This window comes from Leptopilina heterotoma, unplaced genomic scaffold (genome assembly GCF_015476425.1).
Source record: "Leptopilina heterotoma isolate Lh14 unplaced genomic scaffold, ASM1547642v1 Lhet_55, whole genome shotgun sequence".
Lineage (NCBI taxonomy): Eukaryota > Metazoa > Arthropoda > Insecta > Hymenoptera > Figitidae > Leptopilina > Leptopilina heterotoma.
In genome coordinates, this window is record NW_025111119.1 from 1,330,809 (window position 1) to 1,353,294 (window position 22,486).

Genomic DNA, 22,486 nt, shown 5'->3' on the forward strand with positions numbered 1-22,486 from the left:
ATAGACTATATATTATTGTTTTTATAAATATATATATAGAATATATACAAGTTATATAGTATTTTTTTTTCTTAAATTTAAGCAATTGCTAAATTAATTATTTAAAAAAAAAATGCTTACTTCTAAATTTACTGCAATTAAATTATTCTACTCGTCTCTTCTTCACCAGTGATCCAAGCTGAAAAGAAAAAGAAGAACATTAATACCAAAATTTATTATTTTTCTTATGTATTTAAAAATGATGTATTTTTATATGTTGTCAAAAAACAATTGCGATAGTCGATTGAAAATACAAAAAAAAAAAAAATCAAAACAGTCGTTTATTTAATTCAGTGTTGTCCCAAAAATTTTATTGTGTGTCCAGTCCTTTCACTGATTTCTAAATTCAATTATTCAAAAACTTGAATAATTTTGTTAAATAAATGTTTAAATTTAAATTTAAAAAAATTATCGTCAACTTACGAGATCTGAAATTGCTGGTAGATTGTTAGTCTGATCACTGACTGCAGTTTCTGGTTCACGTGTTTCCTTTGGTGCAGAGGTTTTCTTCATATTTCTATGTTGTGGAAATGTTGGCATAAATTTCGGATCACAAGCTAAAAAGGAGAGCAAAAAAAAAAACAGAAATTTATTTATTAAATTGCAACAAGTAAAAAAAATAAGCCAAATAAAAAATAAAAATTTTTATAGACAAAAAAATTAAAAAGATTTTTTTAGTTTTTCAAATTTTCGAAAAAAAGTTGATTCAAAATGTTAAATTATAAAAAAAGAAATAAATATTTAAATACCTATTAATTTTTCCATGGGAATTAAAATATTTGAAATAATATCAATGGCATTTTTTAAATTTAACTATTTTTAAAAATTACAACTGTAATTCTTGCAAAATTCAATTAAATAAAATTATTCAAATTAAACTATTTCTAAAAATTAGCATTATAATGCTTTTAATATTCAATTATTATCTAAAATCTAAACTAAAATACAATTTTAAATCAATTCTTATTAGAAAGTTCTACAAGATTTCAATTATTTAAATACAAAAATTTTTATTTTTATATTTACACAAAAATTTCTTGAATAATTAAATACATATTTCTTAAAATTCAAATCTTATAAAAAGATTTATCAAAATTTTTCAAAAATAATTGGATTCTCTCGAAGAATTTTAATAAAATTTTCAAGAATAATTCCATTTTTTGAAAAATTCATTAAAAATTGTATTAAAAATAAATGACATTAAATTTAAATTAAGCTCGTCAAATAATTTAATTCGTGTAAAAATTTATTATTGATGAAAATAATAAATATAAAAATTTTTTAAAAAATTTGTAAAATTACAAATTTAATTATTTGGAGGAAATTTTAAGTTCGCACGAGGAATTTAATTAAAATTGTATTGCAAATAATTAAATTCTTCTAAAGAGTTTTTCACAATTTTCAAATTCAAATTGTATTGGAAATAATTGAATTTTTCCGATGAATTTTATTATTCATGAAAATAATTGAATTTTTGCAACGAATTTTATAAAATTTTTTTTAATTAATTGAATTTCAGAAAAGAATTTTATTATTTATAAAAATAATTGAATTCTTGCGAAGAATTTAATAAAATTATTTATAAATAATTGATTTTTTTCGAAAAATTGTATTTTAAATAATTGAATTCCTGTGAAAATTTATTAGTTATGAAAATAATTGAATGTTTGCAAAGAATTTTATAAAAAAAATTTTTAATTAATTGAATTCAGTTGGTAAATTTTTTATTACAACTATTAGCGAATTTAAAGGAAAAACTTACGCAACGGAGCCTCCTTGAAGTAACTACTTTGTAGGCATTCCTCGGCAGTCGCACGCTTTTTTGGATCGTACATAAAAAGAAAATTAAGAAGCCTAAGACCAGCGGCACTTAGCCATGGAAAACGTTGCTTTAAATTATTGTACGGCTGTTGTTTTAACGTGAAATTTTGCAATGCCGGCAATGAATTGAATTCCGGCCAAATAGCTTCACTCGGCGTACCAAGTAAATCGACAATCAATTCCAATTGGGCAATTTCCGAACGTCCCGGCAATAATGGCCGATGTCCCAATAATTCACCTGAAAAATTTTAAAAATCAATTAAAATTAATTAAATTTAATAAACAAAAGTTAAAATTTTCAAATAAATCTTTAAAAATGGAATAGAATTAAAGAGAATAGAATTTAAGAAAATTTAGTGAAAAATTATAAAAAAACATTATTAGTATTTATGCCTCTTTCATGAAATAAATAAAAATTTTCTGAAAAGTGAATCAATGAAAGGAAATTTTTTTTTATTTAAATATTTAAAATTTAAAAATTTGGGATTTAGGAAAAGGAAAATTTTACAAGAGAATTTTTGGTTTAAAAAAAACCCGCCGGGAAAGAATTATTTCCTTTAGTTGCCGCTAGGTGTCGAATTTTCTATTCTCTCGATAGTGAGATGACACTATCAGGGTATATATTCTCAAGATCAAAACCCATTAAGTATGAACAAAAATATTCTTAACGTAACTTTTTTCTCGAAAGGGTTGATTTAGTTCGACCCACCAAAAATATTAAAAAAATAATATATAATGATTGGTTTCCCTTTCCATTCCTCAAAATCGATCATAAAATCAAAAATGATTTTACTCAATAAAGTAAATATCGTAAATATTTTACATAAAAAACAAAAACACTCCACTGTTAAATAAAATAAAAAAATAAATATAAATATAACTGTATAACAAAAATTCTTAATAAAAGGGAATAATTTACTCAAATTTATTCCATTTATGCTTTAAAAAACTTTTCTTTAAATTAAATAATACCTACAAAATTTTATAAATTAATTAATTGATCTCAAAAAAATTTTAAATGCTCTGCAGTTATTAAAAATTTGGAAAAGAACTCTAAAATTTACTGAGTGTTAAACGATAATTATTTAATTATTTTAAAAAATGAATAAATTAGAAACATCTTGGTAAACATTTTTTTAAAATTGTATTCAAAATAAGTGAATTCTTACAAAGAATGTTATCAAAAGTTTTGAAAATATAATTGAAATTTTGACAAGAATTTTATGAAAATTTTTTTTTAAGTTTTTAAAATAATCGTGTTTATTATTAATTGTAATTAACAATTTTCCTATTAATTTATATTAAAATTATTGAAAGAAAATTAAATTCTTTTAAACAATTGTATTAGAGAATTTGTAAATAGTTACATTTTTTTTTGAAGAATTTAATTAAATTTCGTAAAAATATTGTAATTTTGGAAAATAATTTTAATTAAAATTTTTGAAAATAATTAAAATTTTCTGAAGAATTTTATTAAAAACTTTTAAGGACGATTGAATTGTTTAGAAAAATTTTATTACAATTTTGAAAAATAATTGAACCTATTAGAGACATTTTATTTAAATTATCTTGAATAAAATTGAATTTTTTCCTAAAAATTTTATCAAAATTGTATTGAAATTGAAAATAATTGAATTTCTAAGAAGAATTTTATAATTTACAAAAAATAATTGAATTCTTGCCAAGAATTTTTCAATTCATAAAAATAATTGAATTGTTTCGAAGAATTTTATCAGAATTGTTGAAAATAATTGAATTTTTATTAAAACTCTTGAAAATAATTGAATTTAAATAATATTTTTAAAAATATCTTTTGAGAAATTTTATTAAAATTGTATTAAAAGTAATTGAATTTCTTTGAAGAATTTTATTATTTATGGAAATATTTTAATTCTTGCGAAAAATTTTCTTATTTACAAAAATAATTGAATTCTTGCAGACGATTTTACATTTCATAAACATAATTGAATTATTTCAAAGAATTTTATTTAAATTTTTAGAATACAATTGAATTTTATTCAAACTTTTGGAAATAATGATTCTTTTAAAAGAATTTCGTCAAAATTGATGTTAAAATAATTGAATTTATTTATAATTCTTGAATAAAATCAAATACATTACAATAATCGTAAGTTTCCTTTCCGTTAGCAAATTATCTGCATTCATTTGTTTGTTTTGAAAATTAAATTTTGTGGGTTAAGTATTGGCATTTTTTATATTCTTTTTAATGTCAAACTTTTTAATGTGGAAAATACTTTACTTATTAAATTGTCTCGACTCATTGGTAAAAAATCTAAAATTATCAAAAATTCAAAAATCCGATTTTCTTAAAATTCAACATTTCTTCCGCTCTTTAATGGGATTTAGCTTCATTATTTTTGTGCTTTTGGAAAATACTTTACTTATTAAATTGTCTCGACTCTTTGGTAAAAAATCTAAAATTATCAAAAATTCGAAAAAATTCAAAAATCCGATTTTCTTAAAATTCAACATTTCTTCCGCTCTTTAATGGGATTTAGCTTAATTATTTTTGTGCTTTTGGAAAATACTTTACTTATTAAATTGTCTCGACTCTTTGGTAAAAAATCTAAAATTATCAAAAAATTCGAAAAAATTCAAAAATCCGATTTTCTTAAAATTCAACATTTCTTCCGCTCTTTAATGGGATATAGCTTCATTATTTTTGTGCTTTTGGAAAATACTTTACTTATTTAATTGTCTCGACTCTTTGGTAAAAAATCTATAATTATCAAAAATTCGAAAAAATTCAAAAATCCGATTTTCTTAAAATTCAACATTTCTTCCTCTCTTTTATGGGATTTAGCTTCATTATTTTTGTGCTTTTGGAAAATACTTTACTTATTTAATTGTCTCGACTCTATGGTAAAAAATCTATAATTATCAAAAATTCGAAAAAATTCAAAAATCTGATTTTCTTAAAATTCAACATTTCTTCCGCTCTTTAATGGGATTTAGCTTCATTATTTTTGTGCTTTTGGAAAATAATTTACTCATTGAATTGTCTCGACTCTTTGGTAAAAAATCTATAATTATCAAAAATTCGAAAAAATTCAAAAATCCGATTTTCTTAAATTTCAACATTTCTTCCGCTCTTTAATGGAATTTAGCTTCATTATTTTTGTGCTTTTGGAAAATACTTTACTTATTTACTTGTCTCGACTCTTTGGTAAAAAATCTAAAATTATCAAAAATTCGAAAAAATTCAAAAATCCGATTTTCTTAAAATTTAACATATTTTCCTCTCTTTTATGGGATTAAGCTTCATTATTTTTGTGCTTTTGGAAAATACTTTACTTATTTAATTGTCTCGACTCTTTGGTAAAAAATCTATAATTATCAAAAATTCGAAAAAATTCAAAAATCCGATTTTCTTAAAATTCAACATTTCTTCCTCTCTTTTATGGGATTTAGCTTCATTATTTTTGTGCTTTTGGAAAATACTTTACTCATTGAATTGTCTCGACTCTTTGGTAAAAAATCTATAATTATCAAAAATTCGAAAAAATTCAAAAATCCAATTTTCTTAAAATTCAATATTTCTTCCTCTCTTTTATGGGATTTAGCTTCATTATTTTTGTGCTTTTGGAAAATACTTTACTTATTGAATTGTCTCGACTCTTTGGTAAAAAATCTAAAATTATCAAAAATTCGAAAAAATTCAAAAATCCGATTTTCTTAAAATTCAACATTTCTTCCGCTCTTTAATGGGATTTAGCTTAATTATTTTTGTGCTTTTGGAAAATACTTTACTTATTAAATTGTCTCGACTCTTTGGTAAAAAATCTAAAATTATCAAAAAATTCGAAAAAATTCAAAAATCCGATTTTCTTAAAATTCAACATTTCTTCCGCTCTTTAATGGGATATAGCTTCATTATTTTTGTGCTTTTGGAAAATACTTTACTTATTTAATTGTCTCGACTCTTTGGTAAAAAATCTATAATTATCAAAAATTCGAAAAAATTCAAAAATCCGATTTTCTTAAAATTCAACATTTCTTCCTCTCTTTTATGGGATTTAGCTTTATTATTTTTGTGCTTTTGGAAAATACTTTACTTATTTAATTGTCTCGACTCTTTGGTAAAAAAATCTAAAATTATCAAAAATTCGAAAAAATTCAAAAATCCGATTTTTTTAAAATTCAACATTTCTTCCTCTCTTTTATGGGATTTAGCTTCATTATTTTTGTGCTTTTGAAAATTACTTTACTTATTAAATTGTCTCGACTCTTTGGTAAAAAATCTATAATTATAAAAAATTCGAAAAAATTCAAAAATCTGATTTTCTTAAAATTCAACATTTCTTCCTCTCTTTTATGGGATTTAGCTTTATTATTTTTGTGCTTTTGGAAAATACTTTACTTATTGAATTGTCTCGACTCTTTGGTAAAAAATCTATAATTATCAAAAATTCGAAAAAATTCCAAAATCTGATTTTCTTAAAATTCAACATTTCTTCCTCTCTTTTATGGGATTTAGCTTCATTATTTTTGTGCTTTTGGAAAATACTTTACTCATTGAATTGTCTCGACTCTTTGGTAAAAAATCTATAATTATCAAAAAATCGAAAAAATTCAAAAATCTGATTTTCTTAAAATTCAACATTTCTTCCTCTCTTTTATGGGATTTAGCTTCATTATTTTTGTGCTTTTGGAAGATACTTTACTCATTAAATTGTCTTGACTCTTTGGTAAAAAATCTATAATTATCAAAAATTCGAAAAAATTCAAAAATCTGATTTTCTTAAAATTCAACATTTCTTCCTCTCTTTTATGGGATTTAGCTTTATTATTTTTGTGCTTTTGGAAAATACTTTACTCATTGAATTGTCTCGACTCTTTGGTAAAAAATCTATAATTATCAAAAATTCGAAAAAATTCAAAAATCTGATTTTCTTAAAATTCAACATTTCTTCCTCTCTTTTATGGGATTTAGCTTTATTATTTTTGTGCTTTTGGAAAATACTTTACTTATTTAATTGTCTCGACTCTTTGGTAAAAAATCTAAAATTATCAAAAATTCGAAAAAATTCAAAAATCCGATTTTCTTAAAATTCAACATTTCTTCCTCTCTTTTATGGGATTTAGCTTCATTATTTTTGTGCTTTTGGAAAATACTTTACTTATTTAATTGTCTCGACTCTTTGGTAAAAAATCTAAAATTATCAAAAATTCGAAAAAATTCAAAAATCCGATTTTCTTAAAATTCAACATTTTTTCCTCTCTTTTATGGGATTAAGCTTCATTATTTTTGAGCTTTTGGAAAATACTTTACTCATTAAATTGTCTTGACTTTTTGGTAAAAAATCTAAAATTATCAAAAATTCGAAAAAATTCAAAAATCCGATTTTCTTAAAATTCAACATTTTTTCCTCTCTTTTATGGGATTTAGCTTCATTATTTTTGTGCTTTTGGAAAATACTTTACTTATTTAATTGTCTCGACTCTTTGGTAAAAAATCTAAAATTATCAAAAATTCGAAAAAATTCAAAAATCCGATTTTCTTAAAATTCAACATTTCTTCCTCTCTTTTATGGGATTTAGCTTCATTATTTTTGTGCTTTTGGAAAATACTTTACTCATTAAATTGTCTCGACTCTTTGGTAAAAAATCTATAATTATCAAAAATTCGAAAAAATTCAAAAATCCGATTTTCTTAAAATTCAACATTTCTTCCTTTCTTTTATGGGATTTAGCTTCATTATTTTTGTGCTTTTGGAAAATACTTTACTTATTTAATTGTCTCGACTCTTTGGTAAAAAATCTAAAATTATCAAAAATTCAAAAATCTGATTTTCTTAAAATTCAACATTTCTTCCTCTCTTTTATGGGATTTAGCTTCATTATTTTTGTGCTTTTGGAAAATATTTTACTTATCAAATTGTCTTGACTCTTTGGTAAAAAATCAAAAATTATTAATAATTATCAAAAATCCGAAAAATCGAATTTCTTCAAATTCAACATTTTTTCTTCTCTTTTATACCATTTAGCTTTATTATTATTTGAATTTTTATTCAAGAGAAAAAATGGAAAACTGAAAAAATTTAGAAACTTTTAAAAATTCCAGGCTTTTTCCATGATTTCCCTGTTTTCCAAAAGCCTTTTAAAAATTCCATACCATTTCCATGATTTCCAGATTCTGTAGGAACCCTGCTTTTGTCTGACTTTCTTCTAAATTATCGAATTCAGTGATTTCTGGGGTGAATTTGGTTAAGTTGTAAAATGATTAATTTCTATTTGAATTCGTTTTTTTTGAATGTAGAAAATCTGGTGTTAATTTAATTCTTTTTTCGTTATGCACGGCAAAAAATATTTAGCTGGATGAACTACAGATTTCACTTTAGTAGCGAAATTTTTCAGTGCTTCAATTAATACTTTCGTTATTCTAGAGAAACTTATCGCTATTTCAAGTAAAACTTTTTTCAGTGTGTAATAATTATTATTTCTTTAAAAAGTATTTAATTTAAAATGGCTTTATAAAATAAGCAATGCAAAAGATGACCCAGATACTAATTGTAATTGTTCTAGTTATAGTTTAAGTCTAGTAATGTAAATTCTATTTAAATTGAGACCATTGAGTGAAATTATTTGAATTTTAGTTAGTTAAATGTCTTTGTTAGGTTATAATAATTATTTCTTTAAAATTTTTTAAATTGTTTAAAATAAGCAGCCCCATACAACATTCCCGCGCGCTTGCGCGCGGATAGTTTGGCTAGTTTAATTAATATTCTTAAAAATAATTGTATTCTTTCGAGAAATTTGATTAAAATTGTATTGAAAATAATTGAATTGCTCTAAAGAATTATATTATTTCTGAGAATAATGAAAAATTCTTGAATAATAATCAAGAATATTTAATAAGTGATTTTTTAAAATTTGGAATCAGTAATCATTCAAAAATTGAAAATGTAAAATTTTTTAATTTAGAAAATAATAATTTGCTAGTAAAGAAGATTAAAATAAAGAAGAGTATTCATTACCTAAAATACAACCAGCTGCCCACATATCAACGGACGTTGTCTGAGTTTTTGCCTGCAATAATAATTCAGGTGCACGATACCAAAGTGTAACAACACGCGGCGTCATTGCCTTGTGCGGCAGTCCAAACCAACGTGCCAATCCAAAATCGGCAATTTTCACGCAACCCTTATCGGTCATTAATAAATTTGACACCTTAAGATCACGATGAACAATAAAATTATGATGTAAATATCTCAATCCTTTTAATACTTGTAGCATAATGCATTTAACTTGACTCTCGGAAAATGGCGCTTGCATATTATCCAATAGACTCGCAAGATCCTGTTCGCAATATTCCATTGCAAGAAATATACTCTCGAGACTTTTGCCAACGACAACTTCCTTTAAATGTACAATATTCTCGTGACGACAGGACAATAATACACTTATTTCACGTAGGCCACTAACTGGTAATCCATCTTTTTCATGTTCCATTCGTACTTTTTTCAATGCAACAACTTTATCGCTTTTTGTGTCGCGAGCACGATAAACAATTCCATATGTCCCCTCGCCAATTCGATTTAATTTCTCAAACTCCGAGACGAATCTGCATTTTCCCAGCTGTAATGAAATAAATAATAATAAATGTAATAAAATGTAATAAAATACGTGTTGAACAAATATTTTTTATTGCAAAGTTTTCTTTTATTTTATATTTCTTACTTTATAAATCGTTCAAGAAATTTTTATTTCAAAAGAGTTTTTTTCATTTTTAAGGAAACAATAAAGGAAGAAATTAATTTCAATTTTTAATCTCAATTTCATTTGCTAAATTTAATTAAATAAAAAAACTTTAGTTTTACACAAATTTTAACAAAAAAAAATTTAAATTGTATTTTTATACAAGTTTTCAGTTTTTGTTAAAAAAAAATTTAAACTTTACTAGATTTAATTAACAAATAAAATATATAAATTTATAAAAATAAAAACTTCCATTTTCTGTTTAAACTTTTTATTCTGCATTTGATTAATTAAATTTAACAAAATATATCAATATGTGAAATAAAATTTAATTAATTTTTTTGAAAAAAAGGAAACAAAAAAAATTTTTATTTAAAAAATAACCAAAAATAATGTATAAATACTAAAAATAATCCAAAAAACTAAAGTAACTTATGAAAACCTTTAAAAAACCTTAATCTTTTATTTTCTACAAGAAATGAAGAAACAAAAAATTAAAATATAGTAAAAACAGTAAAAATAACGTTAAAAAATCTAAAAAAAAACTAATAAAATAAAAATAACTTTATAAATTAATAAAATAACTAAAGAAGAGAAAAATAACTTTAAAACCAAAAATTTTTAAAAATAATAAAAGAAAGGAAAAATAAATTAAAGAATAACTAAAAGTAATTTTTAAAAATCTAAAAATAACGAAAAAAATGAAAAATTATTTCAAAAACTAAAAAAAATAATTAAAAATATGTAACTTTAAAAACAAAAACAAAAAAATTACTAAATAATTGTTTCGAAAATAACTGAATTTCTGTAAAGAGTTTTTTTAAAATGAAGTATATTCAAAATAATTGAATTCATCAGAAGAATTTTATTATTTTTTGAAAATAATTGAATTCTTTCGTGCAATTTTATTAAAATTGGATTAAAAGTAATTTAATTCCTGCAAATAAGAATTTTAATATTTATAAAAATAGTTGGAAATGTTTCGAAGAATTTATTAAAATTTTAGGAAATAATTGAAGAATATGGAAATATTTGAAAATCTTTGTATTTTTCCGAGGAATTTAATTAAAATTATTTTGAAAATAATTGAATTCCAACAAAGAATTTTATTAATAAAAATAATTGAATTTTGGCGAAGAATTTTACTATTTATAAAAATAATTGAATTGTTTCAAAGGATTTTTTAAGATTTTAGAAAATAATTGAATTTATTCGAATTGTATTAAAAATAATTGAACTTTTGCAAAAATTTTTACTATTTATAAATGTAATTGGATTTTTTTGAAGAATTTATTAAAATTTTAGAAAATAATTGAATTCTTTTGAAAAATTTTACAAACGAATTAAGAAAAAAATTCAATTCTTTTGTGAAATTCTATTGAAAATAATTGAATTTTTGCGAAGAATTTGACTATTTATAAAAATAATTGAATTGCTTCGAAGGATTTATTAAGATTTTAGAAAATAATTTAATTTATTCGAATTGTATGAAAAATATTTTACTATTTTAAAAAATAATTGAATTGTTTAGAAGGATTTATTAAAATTTTAGAAAATAATTGGATTCTTTCATGAAATTTTATTAAAATTTTGTTAAAAATTGTAGAATTTTTGCAAAAAAATTTACTATTTATAAAAATAATTGAATTCTTGACAAGAATTATATTAAAATTTTTGAAAATATAAATAATTATAATTAATTTTGTACTTATTAAGTGATTTTTAAATTTTTATTATGAAATTATTTAAAAATTTATATTTATATAAAGAGAAAAAATATTTAAAGAACTTTAAATTTTTAAAATGATTAAAAAATGTAAAAAAAAATGAAATACTATGAAAAGAAAACTTACAACATCTTGTTCGGGAATTTCCATTGGTTTTCCCGAAAGAAACGAAGTTAAAACTCCTCTTCGTGTTATCGGTGCTGATGGATCAGATCCAGCGTCATTTGCTCCTTTATTTTCAACATCATTATTATCCGGCGATTTTTTAACCACAACTTCTTCTAGAAAATTTTTAATAAAAAAGCATTTAATATCCTCCAGTCCTTTACTATTTTCGAAAACAGAATTTATTTTAAACGTTACTCAAAAAATATAATATTAAAATTAAGAGTAAATAAAATTTTTTAAATACAATAAAAATATGTTTATAAATAATATTATAAAAAACATATATGAATTCAAATTTATTTCATTTAAATTGAAAATATTAGAAAGAAAAAATTGAAATTTCATATCAAAAATAATTTCGGAGCAAGAAAATCAAGAAAAGAATTTAGAAAAGAACTTGTTAAAAATGTATTGCTAATTCTTAAATTATCAGAAAGAAGTAGATAAAGAAAGAGGGTAATATAATATTATTATTTAATATAAAAATAGTTTTTTACAAATAAAAATTGTTTATTTATTCGTGGAAACTATGGAAACATAACCCCGAAAAGAGGTTATGTTGACACCGCAAGAAAACTTACCTTTCGTCATTATTTTAAACAAAAAAATAGACTTCCAATGAGATTTTTAATTAAAATAGCACTCAACGTGATGTTGTAACATTCAGATATAAAAACCGTTGTATTAAAATAAAATAAATATCGTTTTTGATAAAATAGAAAAACAAATTGCAAACAGCAAACGTTTCAAGAAACCGAGAAACTATGCGGCGCAGGATCAGTTTTTTAATTTTAGTTTAAATTACCGATTGCAGTTGGCGTTGCGATCGCGACACTAGCGTCGCGTTATGGACGAAATCTGAACATTTCTGTGTTTTTGGCGCGAGAACATGAAACATAACCTCTCTTTTTGTTTGACATGTCACAAAAAGACGTGTTCGACGTGTTTATATTCCACTAGGAGTGTTTTAACAAAAAAATAATAGTTTTAAATAACGTACAGTTCTGAATTATTTTATTATTTAAAGAAAAAATAATGACGTCAGTTACTGCTTCAATTGAAAGTGAAACTACAAGTGAGAATTTGTTATTATCTGAGGACGAAACTGATGAAATTACGTTGAATTTCTCGGATACTAATAATGATGTTTCACTGCCATCGGAAGAAAGGTCAGTAAATTTTATTTATTTGTTTCTGTATTTATTATTTTTTTCTTTTATTTATATTTATGCATTTAATTAATTGTTTTTCTGTCGAATTTATTTATTTTTGTATTCATATCATTTATAAAATTTTATTATTTTTTTTGTGTTTCTTGAAGACAAATTTTTTAATAATTTTTCTATTTAAATATTTTATCAAAATATTCGATAATAATTGAATTCCTGCGAAGAATATTATTATTTAGGAAAATAATTGAATTCTCGAGAAGAAATTTGGTAAATTTTAAAAAAATTCTAATATTAAATTCTTTTTAAAGAATTTCTTTGAATTTTTTAAAAATAATTGTGTTTTTTTTTTAATAATTTTAATTAAAAATTTTGAAAATAATTGAATTTTATGAATAATTTCTTTCAAGTTTTTATAGAATAATCGTGTTTGTTAATAATTGAAATAAAACATGTAATTATTGAATTTTATTAAAATTTTAGAAAATACTTAATTGAATTCTTCTGAAAAATTGATTAAGAAAAAAAAATTGAATTCTTTCGTGAAATTTTATGGAAAATAATTGAATTGTTTCGAAGAATATATTAAAATTTTAGAAAATAATTGAATTTTTTCTAAAAATATTATTGAAAATTAAAAAAAAATTGAATTCTTTCAGGAAATTTTATTAAAATTGTATTAAAAATAATTGAATATTTGTAAAAAAAATTTACTATTTATAAATATAATTGAATTTTTTCAAAGAATATTTATTAAAATTTTAGAAAATAATTGAATTAAAAAATAAATAATTATAATTACTTTTTTTGTCCCACAGTTCGGAAAGCAATGAAAAAAAGAATAAAGAAGAAAATAACAGCAAGAAAAACAGTGAAAAATTAGATTCACCTAAAAGTGATAATTTTAGCGAAAGCCTAGAAATAAATTCAAAAAAGCCGACGAACGATGAAACAAATTTAGTCTCTGAAAATGAAACTAACGAAAAAATACCAGAAAATTCATTGAAATCTCAAAAATTGAACGACGAAAATAAAAATAATGAAAATATTCATAAAAATTCACAGGATACAACAAAATTATCCAACGATAATGAAAACAACGGAAAAATTCAAGAAAGCAAAGAAAATTCACTGTCTCCACCAAAATTATCCCACGAGAAAGAAAGTATGTCGAAAATTCGAGAAAATGAAGAAAATTCACAAGATTCTGAAAAGAATCCAAAGGATTCCCAAGAAACAGAAAATAACGATGAGAAAATTGAAGAAAACGAAAAAAATCATCTTGAATTGAATAAAAATAACGACAACGACGATGACGATGAAGATGATGATAATTTTCAAAATTTTAAATCAAATAGAAAATCGTCGCAAACGAGTGGAAAAAGATTTACCCTCATTGATAGCGATTCAGAGGATGATAATGATATTTTCATTTCGAAAAAGTCGACTAATGATGAGACAAATTCTGTCTCTGAATTGTCAATAAATTCAAATTCAGAAATAAAATCGAAATCTAGATTAACAAAAATTTTTGATTCCGATTCCGATGATGATGTTGATAGTAATTCGAGTAAGAGTATTGCGAAAAAAAAATCCGTAAGTTTGTTTTTTCTTCGAATTTTATTTATTCATTCAAATTCACGGGCGCAAAAAAAAATAATTTTTATTTGTTTTTTTTTAAATAATTATGACAAATAGTAATTGTAATTGTTTTTTTTAATTAAAAAATTGACGAAAATCTAATTTTTTTATTTTTCCAGGTGATAAAGGAGAAAAAAAAGTCTTTATTGGATTCTGATTCTGAAAGTGGGTCAAGAAAATCGTCAGATGATGAGAATGATGAAAAATTCGGTGAGAAGAGAAGAAATTCGAAAAAGGTATTTTTATTTGTTTCTTTTTTTTATTTTATGTCAAATAGTTATTTTAATTATTTTTTTTTATTAAAAAAATTTGTTTTTTAAGAAAATTCAATTTAATTTTATTTTTCTAGGTGATAAAGGAGAAAAAAAAGTCTTTATTGGATTCTGATTCTGAAAGTGAGTCAAAAAAATCGTCAGACGATGAGAATGATGAAAAATTTAGTAAGAAGAGCAAAAATTCGAAAAAGGTATTTTTTTATGGTATTTCTACTTAATTTATTCTTTATTATTAGCATTTTTTTATAATTATTATTATTTAAAATTTATTTATTATTTTTTTAGTTCAATTTTATTTACCTAGTATCAACGGACTTAAAAATCAAAAAAGTTTATTACTTTTTTAAAATAATGAAATTCTAATTTAATGCTTTCAAGTTTAAAAAATACCAAAAATTAATTAAATCAAATTGTTTTATAATTTTGAATTTGAAATAATAATTATATTTTTTTAAAGAATTTTTTTGCGAAATGTTACTGATTATAAAAATAATTGATATTAGTTGTAAAAGTAATTTAAATCTTGGTAAAAATTTTATTCAAATTGTATTCAAAATAAATTAATTTTTCTAAGAAATTTTACCAAAATTTTTCAGAATAATTGAAATTCTGTTAACAATTTTATTCTTTAGGAAAAGAATTAAATTTTGTTCTTATAAAGAATTTAATTAAAATTTTCAAAAATAATTGAATTTTTTCGAGGAATTTAATTAGAATTGTATTGAAAATATTTCAATTCTCGTAAAGAATTTAATCAAAATTTTTCAAAATACATAATTAAATTTTTGAGAAGAATTTTATCCAATTTTGTAAAAATAATTGAATTCTTTTGAAAAATTTGATTGAAATTGTATTACAAATAATAATTCAATTCCTGCGAAGAATTTTATTAAAATTTTTGAAAATAATTGGATTTTTGCCAGGATTTTAATTAAAATTGTATTGAAAATATTTCAATTCTCGTAAAGAATTTAATTAAAATTTTTTAAAATAATTGAATTTCGGCGAAGAATTTTATCAAATTTTTCAAAATAATTGAATTCTTTAGAGAAATTTTATTGAAATTTTTCAAAATAAGTAAATTTTGGCGAAAAAGATCATTAAAACTCTTTAAATTAAATTCCAGCGAAAAATTCGATTAATAATGAAAATAATTCAATTTTCATAAATAATTTTATCAAAATTTTTCAAATTAATTCAATATTTTGTATTTTTATAATCAAATTTGTTTAAAAATTGCAGGTTTCAAAAGCAAGGAAAGATTTAATCGATTCCGATAATTCTGACTCCGATGGCAATTCAAGTAACAAAGAATATTCGACTGAAAACCATGAAAATAAAGCAGAAAAAGTACAGGAAAAAAAGAGAAAGGTATTTTTTCTATAAATTAATCAATAATGTTTGTGTGTAAATTTTAATAATTAATATAAATCAAAAGGTAATTGAAAAATATTTTGAAAACGAATAATGCAAATAACTTAAATTCAAAATATTTCTTTTAATTTAATTTTTTTTATTTCTTTGTACCTTTGTTTATTGAATATTTCAATTTAAAAAAAATATATATTCAAATATTGAAAATATTTTCCAATTTTTCGTTTTATTTATTTTTTTACCAAAATAAAATTTCATGCTGTTTTAATTTTAAAATATTTTTTTTCGTAATTCTGTAATTCTTTTAGGGAACAGTGAGAGCCTCGAAAGATGCGGCGATGCAACAAATTTACAGCGAATCACAAAGACTAGTGAGAGAATCGGAAATTTCTCTTCCCTATCATCGACCGAAACAACGAACCCTTCAAGAATTTCTTAATCGAAAAAAAATCACTGCAGCTCTACCAAAAACATTGACAACGGCGGCAAAAGTAAAAATGTTCGATGACATTATTATGTAAGTTAATTATATGCAGAAAAAAAATTTGCAAACCTTTTTTTTTATTATTTATATTCATTTTATTTTAATTTATTATTTGTATTAATAAATCTATTTTTTCTTTATTTACATTCATTTAAAATTTTGTAAATCAAAAACTTTTAATTAATTTAACGTTTTACTTTAAAAAATTAAAATTTAATTTTAATTCAATTTAAAATTAAAAAATTTTCAATATTTAATTAATTTTCGTTTTTTTTTCATCAGAAAAGCCGTCGAGGAAAAAGAAAAAGAAGCCGAGGAATTTTACAAATCCTCCGATTCAGAGGATGAAACCGAAGAAACTATGGAAAATTCAGAGAAAATCAACGAAAACACTCCAATGGATTGTGACCTTTTCCCCCCTTCAATCATAATGAATGAAAATCAACTCGAAAACAATGAAACAGAAAATATCGAAAACAACAAAAATTTAAACCTTACCAACAAAACAGAAGAAACAAAAAATTTTGATTTTAACGAAAAAAGTAAAGAAAACGAAAACATAAATGCTATTGAAATGGAAAATGATAATGAAAAAGAAAATGAAATTCCTTCCGATGAAAATGAAGAAAATTCACCAAAATCCAATGTCAATGAAAATATTTCTCACGTGACACGAAAATTATTCGCTAACGAAACGGAAAATGGGGAAAATTCTAAAAAACCTGATGGCGATGAGGAGAAAATAAAAAATACAAATGATAATAATTCAGAATCAATGGAAATTGATACAAATGATTTTGAATTACAATTTTCTGTTAATGACTTTGACACCGAATTAAATATCAAAGATCTTGAATTCCCAAGAAAACAAATTCCGATTGAATTAAAATCACAAAATTCAATGAAAGACGATGAAATTTCGGAAAATAAAAATTCCCAAACAAGTGAAAATTCATGTCCTTCAAATTCAATTTTAATTGATGAAAATCTCCCAATTCAAGGAAATTGTTCAACTAATTCAAAGACTTCGACTAATTCAAAATCGGAGATTGATTCAAATTGTGAGACTAATTCAAAATCAATAATTGATTCAAATTGTGAGACTAATTCAAAAACTGTGATTGATTCGAATTTGTTGAATGATTCGTTAAATGATTCGAATTCTGGTTTTGAGGACAATTTAGTTGATGATTCGATTTTGTTAGATTCTCCTTCTTCGATTGCTGAGAAAGAAAAAACGGAAGATGAAGAACTTGATGATGTAATTTTAAGAGGACACGTTCTCGGTTTACCGCCGCCAAGCGAGGAGGATAGAATTATTAAAAAAAATTTGATTAAAGAAGAACTTTTGTCCCGATTTCTTAATGTTACACCAACACTACAAGGATCGCCAGGTGGGAATTTAGTATTTTTTTTTCTTAAATTCTAAACTATAGTTGAAATGAATTTTCTTTCTCTTTTTCAAAAGGTTTTTGAAAATAATTGTAAACATTTTTTTATAAAAAAAAAAAATTTCTCAAAAGAATTCAATTGTTTTTAAAAAATTTGATAAAATTCTTCGCAAAAATTCAATTCCTATTTTGAAAAATTTTAATTAAATTCTTTAAGAGAATTTGAAATATTTGCAATACAATTTTAATTAAATTCCTCGAAAAAATTCAATTATTTTCAAAAGTAATAAAATTCTTTGCAAAAATTCAATTTATTATGTTTCAAAAATTAAAAACAAATTCTCGTCATAATTTCAATTATCTTTATAATTATTAAAATTCTTCTCCAGAATTCAATTATTTTCAAACATTTTTAATAAAATTCTTGACAAAATTCCAATTATTTTCAAAAATTTTGATAAAATTCTTACCAAGATTCAATTATTTTTATAATTATAATAACATTTTGCAAAAGAATTCAGTTATTTAAAAAAAATGTTAATTATAATGTTCTTCGCAAATATTTAATGATTAGTTTGAAAAATTTTGATTTCATTCTTTACGAGAATTGAAATATTTTCAAAACAATTTTAATTAAATTCATCGAAAAAATTTAAATATTTTCGAAAATTTTAATTAAAATTCTTGGCAAGATTTCAATGATTTACATAATTTATCAAATATTTCTCAAGAATTTAATTTAATTTTTAATAATTTTAATAAAATTTTTCACAGAAATTTAATTACTTTAAAAAATTTTGATAAAATTATTTATAAGAATTGAATTATTTTCATAATTAATCAAATTCTTCACAGGCATTTAATTTAAAAAGTTTTAATAATTTTTAAAAAAATCAAAAAATTTTTATTATTTTGAAAAAAGATAAATTTCTTTATAAAAATTCAATTATTATTTCAAATTCAAAATTTTAAATGAAAGAGAAAAGAAACTTAATTTTTTTCTCAAGAAATTTAATTATTTCCAAAAATTTGGATAAACATTTTAAAAATTCAATTATTATTTCAAATTCAAAATTATAAAATAAAATACATAAAAAATAATAATTAATTAATTTTTGGTATTTTTTAAACTTTAAAGCATTAATTAGAATTTCATTAATTACCGGAATACAACGATTATTATTATAGATTATTATTAAATTAGAAATAAATATATATCAATTAATTTTTTCGATTTCTACAGGAACGACAATTGAATTATCTGAGGAGAAAGATCACAAGGGTGTTAAAAATTTAGTCGACAGATTTATGCGCCATTCAAACACTCACAAAATTGAGGAAAGTTCGGATGTTAAAATCATTCACACGGAAGTAACACCCGAGGGTTTGAAAATTACCGAACAGGTACAGTAGAATCCTCTTATTTCTATTTTTTTAAGCGCAAACATTTTTTGAAAAATTTACTAAAATTACTAAAAATTTACTATTTTTATTATTTTTTTACTATCATTACTACTATTTAAATATTTATTAAACTATATAATTATTAAACTATTATTTAAACTATATTTGCTAGTAGTAATAATAAAAAATATCTTGACACCCATCGCGGGAATCGAACCCACGACCCTACTTATTCTAGACCTGCACGTTGACCACTTAACTACGAGACAATTATTTTATTCTTAAGTATGAAAATAGTAACTTGAATTTTTTTAGATTCTTCCGTATACAAATTCGAAGCCAACCGAGGAGTCGGAGTTAAATAAACCAGGAGCGAAATTATATCAACTACGTGAGCAATTGCAGCAGCAGATATTCAACAAGAGAAACGAGGAATGGCGTCAAAAGGAGGAAGAGGCGTCAAAATTGTTCGAGGGGGAATTTGACGATGAAGAAATGGAACCCGAGGATAAAGATAATGAGAAGGGGGAAATTGACGACGAGGAGAGTGCGGAGAGTGAACCCGAGGAGAATGATGTCATCTTGAAGGAGACGAAAAAGTCAAAATTCGAGTTTGCTGACGATGAGGCTGAGGTCAGTGACGAGGAGAATCGGTTTGATGATGATGAGGAGGAAGAAAAAGAAGAAGAAGAAGAAGAAAATGAAGAAGAAGACGAAGAGGAAAAAGAAGAGGAGGAAGAAGAAGCAGAAGAAATAGAGGCAGAAGAAAAAGAAAAAGAAGAAGAAGAGGAAGGAGAAAAAGGAGACGATGAGGAAGAAGCAGAAGATTTAAAAAATTCTGACGAAGAAAACGAGAACGACAGTCAACCGAAGAAACTACGACGCATCACCACCGCGTTTCAAGACGATTCCGATCAATCCGATTCAGAAGAAACAAAAAATCCCCCAAAAATCACCTCTAAATTCCAACGGACAAAAACAGACGTCGATATGTTTGACGATTTGAGCGGCGGCGACGACGACAACGACGACTTTTCAAGTCCAATTGAATTAAATCCCATGAAAGACGACGATTCAGAAAGTCAAACACAATCAACACAAAAGCATTCAAATTTAATCACACCAACAACTCAATTGTCAATTTTCCAAAAGCAATTGTCCCCAGAACTACTCAGCAATGTCGAATCACCTTCAACCCAAAAGGAAAATTTCCCAAAGAAATTATTCGCCACACCACTTACAAATTCCATCAATGATGACGAACTTATGGATCTATGCTCTGGTAATTTTGCCTCAACTGCTAACGATCAACCTTCATCGTCTTTAATCAAACCACTAATGAATCCACTGACAAATCCAAAAGTCACCGAATCCCAACTCTTGGAACTTTGCTCCGGAAGTTTCGCCTCTGAAATTGATGACAATTCCCAGGACATGAAACTAACACTCGATGAGACGTCGAAAAGTCCGAAATTAGAAAGCGCGGAGAAAAACGCTAAAATACAGGAGAGAAAAAAAATCCTACGTATCGTTTTTTCGGATGATGATGATGACGAAAAGGAGGAAGCGAAAAAAAAGAAAATCACCAAATTAGTTTTGTCTGATGATGAAGAAGAAGGCGAAGGCGAAGACGAAGACGAAGAAGAAGAAGAATCCGACATAGAGAACGAGGAAGAAGCGATCGTCGACTACGACTCCGAAGAGAACGAAGTCCTAATTCCAAAAGGCGAAATCGGACAACACGTGGCGAAGAAATTCTTCGACGCCGAGGCGGAATTGAGCGAAAGTGAATGGGGCTCGGAGGATGAGGACGAGAAGGACTTGGACAAATTGGAAAAAGAAGCGGGCGACGATGATGAATTTGACGAGGATCAAGTTCGCAATCAATTGGGTAAAATACACGCCCGACAAGTGCAGGACGACGATCAGCGTGAAGTGCGACTATTGCAGGATATGCTCTTCGAGGACGGCGACCTCCACACTGATGGAGCGGGTCGTGAGCGTAAATTTCGCTGGAAGAATATTGACAATTTAACATGGGGTGAAACTGCTGGAGCGCAGGCAAACGATGGTGAATTAGTTGATGACATTCTCGATGAGCAAAGTGAATTGGAGCTGCGTAAGCATCGCTATGAAAAGGAGAAATTTCTTCAAAAACAAAATATCGATTCACTTGATGATAATACAAATGATGATTTTAATGATAGCGAAATTTTTAAATATGGATTGAAAGTTGTTAATACAATCGTCAAGAATGATAGTCTCACCAGTGAGAGTGAAAGTATCGCAGTTACGAAGGCAAAGAAACCATTGGCACCGAGTATTATTCCCAGTCTTTTGGAAAAATCGATACTTAATAAATCACCATCGACGAAGGTAAAAAAAATTTGCAATCGGTAATTTTTTTTTTGGTCTGTAAAAAAACAAATTTTCAACTTACGATCTGTTTTATTTTTCAGCTTCCAATACGTGGCTCATTCCTCGCTCGCGGTGATGCGACTCTGGCCAGAATAGCATCCATTATCGATGAAAAAGATAAGGTGATTCGTGCTCCATTAAACGGGCGGAGATTTGTTTTTGAACACATAAGTCCCTCGGTTAAGGACGCTGAAAAAATTCAAGACGAAGATGAATCTTCACCGTCAACGTCGACGAGAATGGTAAATAAAATAAAAAAAATTATATTTCTTTCTTGAAAAAGTAAAATTTACAAAAACGAAAAAAAGTTCTATTTTTAAAAATAAAAATTTCTAAAATAAAAAAATAGTAAATATTTATAAAAAAATTCAAAACTAACCAAAAAATTTCAAATTGGGGAATAATAATAATTTTCTAAAATTTACAGTCCCGAAAACGGACATCGACATCGGATTCAACACCAAAATCGCTTAAGAAAATGAAAGTTAACTCAGAATCGACTGGTAAAAAATTATTCAGTTAACATCGAGTGTAAAAATGTTATTTAATTCCCGGGTTTTAAATTGATAAAAGAGATTGTATATATGTTTTATAAATAACGAATTTGATTTATATATTTTTAGTTTATATTATTATTTTCAAAAAATATTATTGTATTCTTTTCTTTTTAAATTAAAATATTGATAATATCAATAATAATTATGTTAAAATAAACAAACTAATGTTTATATTACTGCTTATTGGTTGAAAATACTCGATACTCGAGTTATTATAAAAAAAAAGTGAAATCATTTGCCTACGTATGGCAGGGGTTTATGTTTAATGTAATTCTATCCAATAATGCACATCCTGGCCT

The 22,486-nt window shown here is 24.0% G+C and overlaps 2 protein-coding genes across 2 annotated transcripts; one reads left to right on the forward strand and one right to left on the reverse strand.

Moving 5' to 3' along the window:
* Positions 1 to 23: 23 nt before the first annotated feature.
* On the reverse strand, positions 24 to 12,243 carry LOC122508580 (cyclin-dependent kinase 10). The gene is made up of 6 exons (XM_043622010.1): positions 12,056 to 12,243; positions 11,433 to 11,587; positions 8,859 to 9,459; positions 1,802 to 2,098; positions 463 to 596; positions 24 to 178 (listed from the first exon to the last, which is right to left on the reverse strand). Exons 1-6 carry the CDS (start codon positions 12,063 to 12,065, stop codon positions 143 to 145), a joined length of 1,233 nt encoding a protein of 410 aa, XP_043477945.1. The 5' UTR covers positions 12,066 to 12,243; the 3' UTR covers positions 24 to 142.
* Positions 12,244 to 12,367: 124 nt separating this feature from the next.
* On the forward strand, positions 12,368 to 22,244 carry LOC122508579 (claspin). Its single transcript, XM_043622009.1, has 11 exons — positions 12,368 to 12,643; positions 13,462 to 14,239; positions 14,404 to 14,520; positions 14,634 to 14,750; positions 15,802 to 15,930; positions 16,242 to 16,450; positions 16,700 to 17,811; positions 19,052 to 19,212; positions 19,528 to 21,588; positions 21,672 to 21,872; positions 22,058 to 22,244. The coding sequence occupies exons 1-11, from the start codon at positions 12,510 to 12,512 to the stop codon at positions 22,151 to 22,153; spliced, it is 5,115 nt and encodes a 1,704-aa protein (XP_043477944.1). The 5' UTR covers positions 12,368 to 12,509; the 3' UTR covers positions 22,154 to 22,244.
* The last annotated feature ends 242 nt before the right edge of the window (positions 22,245 to 22,486 follow it).

Bases quoted from the DNA above. Each gene is read 5' to 3' on its own strand.
- LOC122508580 (XM_043622010.1), bottom strand. The intron at 9,460-11,432 runs GTAAGTTTTCTT...ATTTCATTACAG, and splicing joins AAATTCCCGAACAAGATGTT to CTGGGAAAATGCAGATTCGT. The intron at 2,099-8,858 runs GTAATGAATACT...AAAATTTTTCAG, and splicing joins GGCAGCTGGTTGTATTTTAG to GTGAATTATTGGGACATCGG.
- LOC122508579 (XM_043622009.1), top strand. From the start codon at position 12,510: ATGACGTCAGTTACTGCTTCAATTGAAAGTGAAACTACAAGTGAGAAT. The intron at 17,812-19,051 runs GTGGGAATTTAG...CGATTTCTACAG, and splicing joins AACACTACAAGGATCGCCAG to GAACGACAATTGAATTATCT. The intron at 19,213-19,527 runs GTACAGTAGAAT...GAATTTTTTTAG, and splicing joins GTTTGAAAATTACCGAACAG to ATTCTTCCGTATACAAATTC.